Source organism: Hippocampus bargibanti, linkage group LG16 (genome assembly GCF_051943395.1).
Source record: "Hippocampus bargibanti isolate YZ-2025 linkage group LG16, ASM5194339v1, whole genome shotgun sequence".
NCBI classification, from domain to species: domain Eukaryota; kingdom Metazoa; phylum Chordata; class Actinopteri; order Syngnathiformes; family Syngnathidae; genus Hippocampus; species Hippocampus bargibanti.
Window position 1 is genome coordinate 8,356,536 of NC_142749.1, and position 13,782 is coordinate 8,370,317.

Below are 13,782 nucleotides of genomic sequence, written 5' to 3' on the forward strand. Positions count from 1 at the left end.
CTTCGTTTTTATTTGTTTGTTTGATTGATTTGAGAAGCCCTTCACTTTGACAAATAGCCAAAACAAAGACACAAATTTAATTTGCTTGTTTGTCTGCAGTACACATGCTACCTTACCAATTAATCATTTCTAAATGCCTTCGCAAAGGGAGCCGAAAGTTTTTCACCGCACGGATGTGTGATCCTCGTCTCATAGTTTAGCTTAGATTTGCGTCCATATTTATATGGTAATATTCAAATCCCTATTTCCACTTCCTCTGCTTTGGTTGTGTTGACTGACACTTCTGCATCTACACAAGAAGCCAAACAAAGCTATTTTTATGGATGGCCCATTATACAAGAGCTTCATGGGGAATCTGTAAGAATGCAATTCAGGTGTCATTGCCCCTTTGTAATGCATCTCGTCTTCAGGAATTCATTCTCTCTGCTGCCTCACTTGAAAATGGCATTCTGACACCATTTACATGGAAATCACTTTGCCACTTCATCTGTAATAGCGGCCTATGTGCAGACAGGACCTCAGAGGCCCGGACTATTAATGAGTGTAGAAAGAACCAAAGAGAGCAATGGAGTGTTCATGGCAAAAGTCAAGATCTAGCTTTTGGTACCTCATTGACGAAGAAAGGAGTCAAATTTTATATTTATTAAGCAGGTACTCCCCTCATGTTTCTTATTGACTTTGGTTTTCTTCCTTAAACACACTTGTATGAGCCCATTTATGAACATGGATTAAAATTAAAAAAAAATAAACGCTTTTTATCCATAAGGACTGTTGGTAACTTAAACTCTGGTGTGCCTTCTCTTCTTTTTTCTTTGGAGACTCCTCATCATTGTTGCTGATTAAAAACCTCTTAATTGACACCTGTTGCTTTCCGACTTGTAAGGTCTTACGAAGCTGAGGCATCACATTATCGTTCATCATGTTGATGATTGTCATAGCCAGTCTTTTCTGGATGGAACTGTTCGGTAAAAGCCTGCACATCATTCCACTTTGCCAACATTGCCTTCCCCTCCTCGCCCTCAGATGTTCTCGAACCATCCGTTACTGGCTTTAAAATCCCCAATAAGCGCCGAATTTCCAGTTTGGCGCATGGCAATATCGGCGTGAATTAGCCGTGCTTTCTCGCATAAAATAGCTTTGCTCACGCTGTCGCCGCATAGCTGCTTTTCGTGAATCCAAATTAACAAACGTTTTTCAACTTCTTCGATTGCCCGAGACCGTTGCTTTGAGAGCACGGAAACACCTTTTGCAACAGACGCATCTTTGATGGCTTCTCTGTTCCGGAGAATGGGAGCAATGGTTGACTTAGCATAGCCGTGCTCGGCAACTAAATCACACAAACACACACCTCATTCGTGTTTTTCAATTATCTCCTTCTTCTCAGCGACGGTGATTTTATTTTGTGTCTTCTTGGGCTGAACACGAGCCTGTGGTGGGTTTTTTTCAGTCCCATCATAGTAAAAAAGCTCCTCGGAGGCGATGGATGTGTGCATTCAATGAGAGGGGGTGTGGAAAGTAGCGCCGGCTGGAGCGCTGTTCGGTCGGTCACTCACTGTGTATTATGAAGATAGTGCTTATTATAAGGTTTATCTCTCATCTCATTTTCCGTACCGCTTATTCCTTATTAGGGTCGCGGGGGATGCTGGAGCCTATCTCATGCAAACTCCACACAGGGAGGCCGGACCGGGACGCGAAGCGGCGACCTCTGCACTGTGAAGCCGGTGTGCTAACCACTTGACTACATTATAAGGTTTAATTTTCCTAAATTTGACGTTCTTAAGACGAAAAGTTTGTAAGATAAGGTGTTTGTAAATTGAGGTCTCACTGTACAGTACTGTAAAGCTGATTTGATCTGAGCGTGATTTCGATCCAAGATGGCGCCGCGGATGGCAGCCTCGGTGACACGCTCCCTAGTATTGTTCCTGGTTTTGTCATTTTCATTTGTTTTTTGCGATCCTACGCGACTCAGTTACACGAGGGAAGAGTTACTGAGCATTGGGGAATCCACTCTTGGACTATTTTCACCGACACACCAAAATCTACAAGGTTTTTCGGGGCTGCTCGCGAGCGGCGTAGCAGCTCTGTACGGAGCTTTGAGACGCCGGCGTAGGAGGGGGAAGCGAGCCGGCGTTCTCGTCAAGCTTCGGCAGCGTGGATTTCGAACGCCGCTCCCATCGATCCACCTCGCTAATCGACGCTCACTACCAAACAAGATGGACGAACTTCTGCTTCTCACAAAGACCAATAAAACGTTTGCCCGCTCTGCTGCGCTGTGCTTCACTGAGACTTGGCTCAGTGACCGCCACCCGGATTCCGCACTACACCTACCCGGATTCCGTCTCCTTCGGGCCGACCGTGATACGGAGCAATCGGGGAAATCCAAAGGCGGTGGACTATGCTTCTACATCAACGAAGAATGGTGCACCGATGTCACGATGCTCGACGCACACTGCAGCCCTGGTTTGGAATCGCTGTCTCTCAACTGCAAGCCATTCTACTCGCCACGTGAGTTCGCTTCCTTTATTCTCGTTGCCGTGTACATCGCGCCACAAGCTAATGCTAACGCGTGTATACAAACGCTAGCGGACCATGTAAACCATCTCGAACTAAAATATCCAGAATCACCCCTGATCATTTTGGGCGATTTTAATCAAACACGTTTGAACCGTGAACTTCCCAAATATAAGCAGCATATTGACTGTTTCACCAGAGGAGAAAACATTCTAGATCATTGTTACACAGCACTCAAAGGCGCATACCGGTCTGTTGCGCATGCAGCATTGGGTCTTTCTGACCACTATTTAATCCACTTAATTCCCACATACAAACAGAAACTCAAATGTGTAAAACCGGTAGTCAAGACAGTTAAAACATGGACAGATGAAGCAAAGTTATCGCTACAAGAATGCTTAGACTGCACTGATTGGAGCGTCTTTGAAACTTCAACGGGCACATTGGATGAATACACAGACACTGTAACATCATACATCAGTTTCTGTGAGGACATGTGTGTACCAACAAAGTCCTTCCGCTCATTCAACAACAACAAGCCATGGTTCACTCCCAAACTCAGGCAGCTTAGGAAAGAGAAAGAATCCGCATTTAAAAGCGGCGATCGAGCAGTTTACAAACTCGCCCGAAACAGGCTGACGAAGGAAATTAACATCGCAAAGAAAAGTTATGCGGAGAGGCTTAACAAACAGTTCTCCGCTAACGACTCTGCATCGGTGTGGAATGGCCTGAAAGCAATAACAAATTATCGTTTACCTTCCCCCCAAGCAGTGTACAACAATGGTATGGCTGATGAGTTAAATACATACTTTTGCCGATTTGAAAAGGACACCACCATTTCCCCGGTCTGCCCACCATTACCAGAAACTACCGTATCTCCGCCCTCTGCCCTACAGATCCACGAACTGGACGTTAGACGGCTCTTCAAGCAGCAAAAGATCAAGAAAGCTGCAGGACCTGACAGAGTGTCCCCCTCCTGTCTGAGAGTCTGCGCTGACCAGCTGGCTCCGGTCTTCACACAAATCTTCAACAGATCCCTGGAGCAGTGTGAAGTCCCATCCTGCTTCAAACAGTCTACTATCGTCCCAGTTCCAAAGAAACCAGCACCCTCTGGATTGAACGACTATAGACCTGTCGCTCTGACGTCTGTGGTCATGAAGTCCTTTGAACGCCTCGTGCTGAACCACCTAAAGAACATCACCGGACCTCTGCTAGATCCTCTTCAGTTTGCCTACCGGGCAAACAGGTCTGTGGAGGATGCAGTCAACATCGGACTGCACCACATCCTCGACCACCTTGACAACACAGGAACCTACGCAAGGATCCTGTTTGTGGACTACAGCTCTGCGTTCAATACCATCATCCCAGAACTCCTCATCCCCAAACTTCTCCAGCTTGGTGTGTCCCCCACGATCTGCCAGTGGACCCTCAGCTTCCTGACAGGACGGACACAACAGGTCAGACTGGGAAATATATCATCCACAACACGAACCACGAGCACTGGAGCCCCGCAGGGATGCGTCCTCTCTCCATTGCTCTTCTCTCTCTACACGAACGACTGCACCTCAACTCACCCAGCTGTCAAATTCCTAAAGTTCGCAGACGACACCACGGTCATCGGTCTCATCAAAGACGGCGACGAGTCTGCGTACCGACAACAAGTGGAGCAGCTGGAGCTCTGGTGCAGCCGTCACAACCTGGAGCTGAACTCGCTCAAGACAGTTGAGATGATGGTGGACTTCAGGAAACATCCATCACCACAGCTACCCCTCACACTATCCAACTGCCTGGTGTCAACCGTTGAGACCTTCAAGTTCCTGGGAATCACAGTCTCCCAGGACATGAAGTGGGAGGTCAACACCAACTCTATCCTGAAAAAGGCCCAACAGAGAATGTACTTCCTGAGGCTGCTAAAGAAGCATGGCCTGCCACAGGAGGTGCTGCAACATTTCTACACGGCTGTCATCGAATCCATCCTGTGTTCTTCCATCACCGTTTGGTTCGGGGCCGCCACAAAAATGGACAAAATCCGACTTCAACGGACAGTTAGGACGGCGGAAAAAATCATTGGCACCGCCCTACCCACTCTCGAGGACTTGCACACTGCAAGAATCCAAACTAGGGCGCGGAAAATCCTACTGGACCCTCCGCACCCTGCCCACCACCTTTTCCAGCTACTCCCCTCAGGCAGGCGCTACCGATCCATGCGCACCAAATCCAGCAGACATTTAAACAGCTTCTTCCCCCAAGCCATTAACTCTTTGAACTCTTTCAACAGTAGCCAAAATGGAACTGTATAGTGCCACTTAGCAGTTTTTTTGACAACGATACTAGTGCAGCGTGTTCTACCGGAAACAAATTCCTTGTGTGTCCTACATACTTGGCAATAAAGATGATTCTGATTCTGATTCTGATTTCAGCTTGAATAAACAACATTTTCATTTATCGGGAATTAATGTATTAATTGATTTCTCAAATGTATTTTTGTTGAATTAATTTGTATTTCGGTATTGTAAGCATGTATGATAACTAGATAATTGTGGGAAACACATCGACTACTTTTGGTGAATAAAAACTATTTACTATTTAAATTGCACTTGGCTTTTTCCTGCACAGGATATCATGCAGATTGTGTCTTTTTTTTGTCTACGGGCGAAACATGTATTGATTAGACGTTTTTTGGCAGTTTTTTCATTATTCTTCGCAATCCTGGCGAATAAAGTTGAGATAATGGATGACTGGATGATGGAATATATTCAATTTACAGGGCAGATCACGCACGTCGTGAAATGTACTTGTGGGACGGCCTCGTGACGTCATGACGCATCGAGTGACGTTGGAAAGAGGATAAACAAAAAAAGGAAGGAAGCCCTCGGCACTCCAATCGCGGTAAAATCTTTTCAAAAATTTAGCTCGTGAGCTACAGTTAGCCCCTCCGCGAGGCATTTTGTTGTCTCGTTAGGCAGCATTCGGTGTTTGCAATTATGGACGATGCAATAATATTTCGTATGAGTGCGTTTTCCGAGCAAGGAGGGAGGAAATACATGGAGGATGTTGTCGAGATAAGAATCGAGTATGAGCCGACGTCGGTGACTAGCGAAGACTACACAAAGTCACACAGACATGGGGGACAGGACAGCGCCGATAGCGACTCGCCGAAACGCCCTGAAAGCGAGCTACAAGCAAACAATGTGCCGATCGAACCTGGCCCGGTTTCTGCTATGTGGATTGAGAGCCTGGCCAGAGAGGACACCGGCGACCACAGCGCGCCGCTCTCCGACGAAAATGTGGAGGAGCGCCTTGTGGACACTAGGAGGTCCGTGGCGTTTTTTGCCGTGTTTGACGGACACGGGGGCAGGGAAGCAGCCCATTTTGCCAGAGAACATTTGTGGGATTTATTAAAGAGACAGAGGGGCTTTTGGTCTCGGGATCATTCGGAAGTATGCGCTGCTCTCCGGAAAGGATTCATCGCCTGCCACAATGCAATGTGGAAACAACTACGTAAGGCGTTTCTTATATTTTGGACATGCGGTCACGATTTAAACAGCACCGAGTCGGTCAATCCCAGCTGAGAAAACATTGACGCGCCACGGATCCCAAACGATACCTTATGTGTGTTTTAATGGCTAGGCAAAGTGCACACACCGATGAAAGAAATGGCATGTGGCAAAATTATTCACTTTCTATATTTACTAAAATGGGTGTGTCCAAGTCCGCTTCTTGAAAGCCCTTGTCCAGCTTGCCTTATATGTCTCCCTCCTCAAACACATCAGCTGATTCACCATCGTTGTCTGTCTTCTGCAAAGCTTATGGCTGAACTGATCATATGAGGTAGGTGTGTTGGAGGAGGGAGAGAGATTTATTTGACTTGTGATTCATGACCGCCTAAACAAATGTCGTTGTCCAACTCCAGAATGTACAAAATGCCAAACACCATGGCCATTCTAAAAGTTAATAAAGGACAATCGTTGATAAATTGATGTTTCTTTTTAAACGTGCAGGAAAAAAATATTAAAACGTAAGAAAGATGAGCAAGACAGCTGGCCTTGTTTTACAATCATGACTTGCAGTAAATGGAGTGCATGTGGGGGGTTTGGTTCCTGCAAAAGGAGTTGAAACGACATTTGTATTAATGGTGACTCCAGTCAAGTACTGCATGCTTGAAATACCATCTGGAACAAACCAAATGGGCAGTAACCACACTCAGATTAGTGTTGCACATGAAAATAGCATGTATTCTTCCCCATGGGACTGTGTTATTTTTTTTAGACCAGTGGGCCTCAATGGATGCAAGTACTGTAATGATTTTTTAATAGAAATGCATTTCATCAAAATATCAGATTTTCCCCTGTATTTTTATTGGAAGATAGGTCCAAAATGGATTTATGTGCTTTATTAATATTCTCCAAATAACATATTAACCAGAATGCCATGTTTAGATTAGTAGATACACATTAAACACATTGCAAACAAAGGTTCTTGTTGAGGGACAGTTTTTTTCCATATTCATTAGCATTTTTGTGTCATGCATAACAACTTTCCCCTTCTTTTTTTAATTTTATTTATCTTATTTATTTATTCATTCATTTTTTTGGCAGCGGAGTGGCCCAAAACCATTACAGGGCTCCCCAGTACCTCAGGAACTACAGCAAGTGTGATTGTGATCCGTGGAATTCACATGTATGTCGCTCACGTGGGAGATTCAGCAGTAGTGGTTGGAGTGAAAGAAAATGAAACAGATATCACACTTCAAGCGCTTGAAGTCACACAAGATCATAAACCCGAACTTCCTAAAGAGAAAGAAAGGATCGAGCGACTTGGTGGGAGGTGAGTATGGGTACAGCAGGTAGAGAAATTTCACAAAATCCCAGTTTTTCTGTAATCTCACAAATCCCATTTGCTGTTGCCCTAGTTTAATTTAGAAGAATACTTCTGGTTTAGCTGGAGAGAAATGTTATTTTCGTGCCAGGTTTTCTTTTTTGGACTGGTCACCAGTCAATGACAGCACATTCGGTATATCGAAAAGCAACCAATGCTTATTCCCGAATTTGTACAAATCAATTTACAATTAATCTGCTGTGCTTGTCTTTAGAATTTTAGAAATCATGGTGAAAGGGACACCACCAATCATATGGTGAGCGGGGGGAGACAGTGCCAGGCTCACCCTCCTGAACCACAATCATTGACAATGGTTAATCAATGGTTATTTATTTAATATTCTGCGTGACTTTCCATGTCTCAATTTCAAATAAAGTAAAGGCTCCTTCAGTGAGATGATTAAAACCGTGAATCAATTTTGATTGTGATAATCATGAAAAGTCGTTTCAACTTTCAAGAACTAGAATTGTTGTCTCTGAGTTCACTGAGTCTAACTATTATCGAATGAGCAAGAACATTGTGTCAACCATTCCTGTGATTTACTTTTCTGCAGTGTAATGAAGAAATCTGGGGTGAACCGAGTAGTGTGGAAAAGACCCAGACTCACGCACAACGGTCCGGTGAGGAGGAGCACAGTCATTGACCAGATCCCCTTCTTGGCAGTGGCGCGCTCGCTTGGTGAAGACACCGTTAAATTAACCCCATGAAAATATAGGTCGTAAACACGACCACAGTTTGGCAGCCCGTGATGCTCATGCTACATTTTCTTTTTGGCGAAAGGTGATTTATGGAGCTACGATTTCTACAGTGGAGAGTTTGTAGTCTCGCCAGAGCCTGATACCACAGTGATGACTCTTGACCCCAAACGGCATCGCTACGTGATCCTTGGCAGTGATGGTCTCTGGAACATGATGCCTCCGAAGAATGCCGTCAATATGTGTTATAGTCATGACAAAATGGTGGTGCGTAAAACCTGAACATACCCCCCAAATACACTGTATTACATTTGCCGGCTTCTCCATTTACCATATTTTCCGGTGTTCAAAGCGCACCCAAAAGCCTTAATGTTCTTCAAATGATGACAAAAAAAGTTTGAAAATACACCATTCATTGGTGGTGTGCCTCATACTCCTGTGCGTCTTATACACTGGAAAATATGTTGTTTTTTTCTCGTGGTGTTATTACACATCATATTGCACTTTTCCTTGTATGATTTAGGGACCGAAAGGGATGTCTTGTGCTTGCCGGTTGGGATGCACGGCGCTACTATTTTGGAAAGAGCGAATGCTTCGCGCGGACAACACAACAGTCATTGTGCTGGCACTTCAGGAGCGCAGCGGCCCCACTATCCCGATGCATCGAGATGAGATTATGGTCGACATGGCTCAGGGAATCGACCACATTCCCTTCCCGGGGACCCCTTACAACACATATGAGGTTCCGAAGGTCAGTGTTGTAACTTGAGTTGTCCTGCCTTATAATGCCTTTTGTGTTAAGGATGAACCACTGAGACCATGAAATAGAATTGCACTTGATTTTCTGATGTGGAGAACGATCACTGACTGGATCTGTCATCAAGAACATGAAACTCAGCTGCTTTCTTTATTGACTCCCAACCCTTCACTGTAGTTCATTTCAAAAAATATATTTTACACTCAGCTGTTAAAATGTGGGAGTTGATCGAGACACGTTCAAAAGAACACTTGACCAGTGGGCCAGTGGTTCATCATATTATTCTTTGTTTTCGGGGCCAACAGGCGGAGCGTGAGGATGGCATGTTTAATGAAGAAGATGAGATATATGGAGAAGAACATGAGGGATGGACATGCCTGGAGTGGTAGTCAGGTGACTGCTCATAAAACTTTGTCAAATGATCAGTGTCAAAGCTAGAAAAGTTGGTAGCTAATTAGCTAATTTTATTTTATTTACCATATTTTCCCGTGTATAATGTGCACCCAAAATCCTTCATTTTCTTCAAAACATGACTCTGTGCTCTATACGCAGGTGCGCTTATACTATGTGAAGTAATATTGAGCCACAACAGGTCTCGCAACTACTGTCAGCAGCCAATGACTCCATTTCACATGTAGAATAAGTCATGCGCAACCCCAGCCTCTATTTTAGCACTTTATAATGTGCTGTGCCTTATATTTGGAAAACGTTTGTATATTTCTATATTATATTTGTAAAACGTTTGTCATTCATTGAAGGTGGTGCATCTTATACGCCGTTGCGTCTTATATATGGAAAACGTTTGAAAATACACCATTCATTGGGGGTGTGCCTTATACTCTGGTGCGCCTTATACACGGGAAAATACGGTATTCATTTGTTTCACTAAATACAAAAATTGTCCATACAGCTGCTTTATATCTCAAATGAAAAACTGGACAAAAAATCTCATTCAGTCATATTACAGATCAGGCTATTCTTTGCAAAAATTAATCCCAGATTCCAAAATTGAGTGCTTCAGACTTTGTGGTTCTAGCAAAGTCTTTTTGTGCCACAAGTGCATAAAGTGTGTCTCATTAACATATGCCAATTTTGGTAATTAACTTGAACAGAGAAGTCAGAATAATGGAGGTTTCTTCGAACTTCTATATTTGTATTTCTTAATATACAGTATATATTTGTTTATTTAGTATTTTTTGACAAATATTAAAATCTCTGTTATGACATAGTAATAGCAAGAGGGCAATTTGAACGAACTAGTCACTTTTTTTCTAAATCAAACATTGACATCATCGTGACACTTCCAAAAATAAAAGTGGGACTTGCACGATTCGCCAATAATAACCAGTTGAGCACATCCAAATCATGATTTGACTTGTCGTTGCTTGACTCTTACTTGCAGTATCTTCTTTCATTATGTTGATTAGTTCCGGCTTCCATCAGTCTCATTGTTGACTTTAGATTCGTATTGTGCAACTACTTGAACTACTTGAAGAAATGGAATTCTTAGTTTAATTCAATGAGTGGATTTTTGTTGTTCCCATTTGTTTTTCAGCAACATGAAGCTGACAATGCCTCGTCCGCACTGAAACAACGTACAAAGATATTGGAGCAGGCATTTGGCGTGTATGAAGCGACTTTCTGTGCCACCGCCCACGTCTTGCCTGACGTTGACTCCGCAGGAACCACGCCGTCCGCCCTAGACCGGCCGCTGAATGTGTTCCAAAAGCAAGACTCAGCGATCCATGTGGACCGGACTTCTGATTCGGCTTCGCCGTTAAAAAGGTCCCACCGCGCACCACACATTGCCCACGAAGATGATCAGCATGGTAAATCCCCAGACAAAAATTTGCCTCATAAGACGCCTCGCAGCAAAAGTGAACAATTGTGTGAAATTCACAAGAGGGACAACGACACAGCCGGAGCGCAGCAGCACAAGACTTTCTTGTGTGTGTACTGAGTGGGATAACCACAAGCGTCTTTTGATATATTTTGACTTTATTTGTATAAAGTCCCTCATGTGTAAATATATATACGGCGACAGTTGCAATTTTAAACGTGCATTGTTTTTATATTTTTCCTTATTTTGCTGGATTCCCTGCCTCATCTTTAAATATTAGTGTTGACAGAAATTGTAGATTTGTTCAATGTAGGCTGTCTATTTTCATACTTATACATGAATATAATGATGATAGTATATATTGAAAGAATATTTTAGTGGATAAAAATGTGACCGGTTCCTTTAAGGAAGAATTTTAATCTTTGGAAACTTTAGGATTGTTTGGATTTTATCTTTCATTCTCAAATACTCCCAAAATTCAGACATGCATGAACAGCACCCAAACACACTGCCGGTGATCTTTTATTCTATTTTATTTTATTTTTTTTCCACTCAGTCCAATACATCTATTCTTTATCCCTATGAAGTTTTCCACAGTAATTTTTTTGTGTGCATCCACTTTCATTGACACTAACTTAAAAAATGTGAAAATCCTTGTGGTTTCAGCTCGAAAAAGAAAGCATTCCTGTTTGGCTGGTTACCTCATTCACTGCCAGATGATGTGCAAATAGGTGTCCGCTACAGTTCCAGGGTTTTTGTCATTTTCACTCAAATTGCAGGAACCACAAAAGATTGAGTTTTACGACAACACTACAAAAACATTCAACGCCGCGTAAGAAACCTTAGACTCTTCTTTCATCAGAATAAAAGAGTTAATTCCCAAGTTATATGGGTTTGGAAAAACATTGCCAGGGGTTTGGCCAGAGCTTGATCCGCACCGCCCGCAAGAAAAACCAAAATCCGAATAAATTCGGGAATGGCCGTGAATGAGTTAAGACTGACAGGAAAATATTGACTCGGTAACAATGCATTATGTCTATGTTGAAATTATGTTTACTGACCGGGTGTCCCAAAGCAAGTCATACATTCAGCCGGTCCAAAGTCCCTGACCATCCCTCCCAGTGGCCATGAAATCAAAATAAAACTTAAAATAAGTTGTGCTTTTATTTCGAAAACCATGCTTTTTACTCAACTATGAGCAAGATAGCGAACAAGAAGTCCACCTTGTGTATGAAGTCTTGCAAATTGAACATTTTTGCTGAGCCCATGTACTCCAAATAACAACATTGGTCCATATGACAGCATTCAAATTTCCTGAACAGTGAACAGAAGAGATCCAAGAAGATTTGGCCTTATAAAAATGTAAAGAAAGCGAAAGTTTCAAATATTATATGAACTGCATATATTATACATCGGCAAGCATTCTGTTTTTTTCTTGTGGGCCTTCTTACACAATTAATTGTGCTCCGAGATGCAATTTCTAGTCATCGGTACAACCGCCAGCAATATCCCAAGATGTATCCCAAGAAGACATTTTAAACGCAATCTAGGTGGGGTAATGATTGTTGAGAAAAGGAAACAAAGAAAAATAAATCATAAAGTTGTTATAACGAATGAACCGCCGTGCCCTCACAGTCATTAGTACATGTGTATGAAATATGACTCTATGAGGTGGTGCTTCCTCACTGGGCCTTTGAGTGAATTTCTGATGGTTTGATCAGAAACTAATGAATATTACTCAGCATTTAAATAGCAAGTCATTTTCAGGTCATTCCCGTTGAACTATGTGAAAAGTTTTCGCGTTGTTATCAATACCACATGTGTCCCAACGACAGTTGCATGAGAATTTGGAAGACAACTTCTTGTGTTGTGCGGAGGGTATGGGTTAGTCTCTAAAATCCCAGTTTCCCACCAAATCGATTACTTTTCAGTACGAACCTGCAAAATTTGTCAAAATTTGTTCCACCGGTGTCTTGTTATTGTCCCCAATTATTTTGATTGGTGCATATACGCTATTTCAATGATTTACTATGCGCTCATGATTTTTAAGAACCTCTTCTGTACATTTGAAGGAGATTTGCAAAACAATTTGCTTATATCCACCCTTATATTGTACTTGGAATGAGTACCCATCATGTCTAACTTGATGCGGCAGCTGAGTTACTGTTCCGATTGATTCCTTTGCCTTATTCCAAGAATTGTTGCCTTGGCACAAAGAAGTTGGTGCTTTTCATGAGGGATCCGTGTATTTAACAATTTGCCAGATACTTTGACGTGTGGTTAAGATTAATTTTATTTATCGTGTTTTCCTCACCAAGCTCATGCGTCAAAGCTTGTGATGTGAAGTCCTCACCACAGTTTGCAGGCAATTTGTTTATTTTGTACAGTACACCATTATGCAATAGGAGTTTGTACAGTTCATGATTATGCAAAGAAATCTGGTTTCCAGACGTCTTGCATGCTCAGATCCATTCTGTTATGAAGTTTCCATTACTGATGGAGGTTAATGGACATGTGCCGTGTTTTGACTATTGCTACAGTTTGATTTTATATCACCGCCACTTCTCAGGACTAACTGTATGAGGAACATTTTTCAAAAGTGACTGGGTGTATACTGTCTGTGTTGTAATAAAATTTCCATTTTACCGTTGTAGCTTTCGTGCATGAGCGCTTATACAGAGATAAATTCAAATCCTGCAGTTGCAATGCTGTTATGTACCAGTATGTGGCAGCAGTGTCCATGGATTAAAATGGTCTCATTTTGACCCTCACTGTTTTATATGTGCTGTCACCTTTCTTGTGTGTGTGTGAATGGAATACAGTACTTATCCTACATTCCAAATCCAAACGTTATATATTTTTCATGTTTTTAGTATTCCAAGTGTGAGTTGAGTAATGCATCTTGTCCACCTATACACATATAGAAGATGGTATAAATGGTGGATTAATCTCACTTTATTTTGAATTCAGGTGGATGGGAGAGCACTTCAAAATAAATTAGCCACTTTAATGGAGTTTTGTACACGCCTAGTCTGCTCTCACCGAGAGTTAAGCCCGGCCTAAACAAAGCTGAAGTTCAGTATAGTTTTATTCACTTTATT

At 42.5% G+C, this 13,782-nt stretch overlaps 1 protein-coding gene across 2 annotated transcripts; it reads left to right on the forward strand.

Moving 5' to 3' along the window:
• The first annotated feature begins 5,354 nt into the window (after nucleotides 1-5,354).
• On the forward strand, nucleotides 5,355-13,457 carry ppm1db (protein phosphatase, Mg2+/Mn2+ dependent, 1Db). 2 transcript variants are annotated; one of them, XM_089017598.1, is made up of 7 exons: nucleotides 5,355-6,012; nucleotides 7,110-7,338; nucleotides 7,943-8,067; nucleotides 8,170-8,351; nucleotides 8,608-8,835; nucleotides 9,147-9,234; nucleotides 10,397-10,534. In XM_089017598.1, the coding sequence occupies exons 1-6, from the start codon at nucleotides 5,496-5,498 to the stop codon at nucleotides 9,228-9,230; spliced, it is 1,365 nt and encodes a 454-aa protein (XP_088873724.1). In that variant the 5' UTR covers nucleotides 5,355-5,495; the 3' UTR covers nucleotides 9,231-9,234; nucleotides 10,397-10,534. The 2 variants fall into 2 exon arrangements, with proteins under 2 accessions (XP_088873724.1, XP_088873725.1); XM_089017599.1 differs by lacking the exon at nucleotides 9,147-9,234 and having other exon boundaries at nucleotides 10,397-13,457.
• Nucleotides 13,458-13,782: the final 325 nt, after the last annotated feature.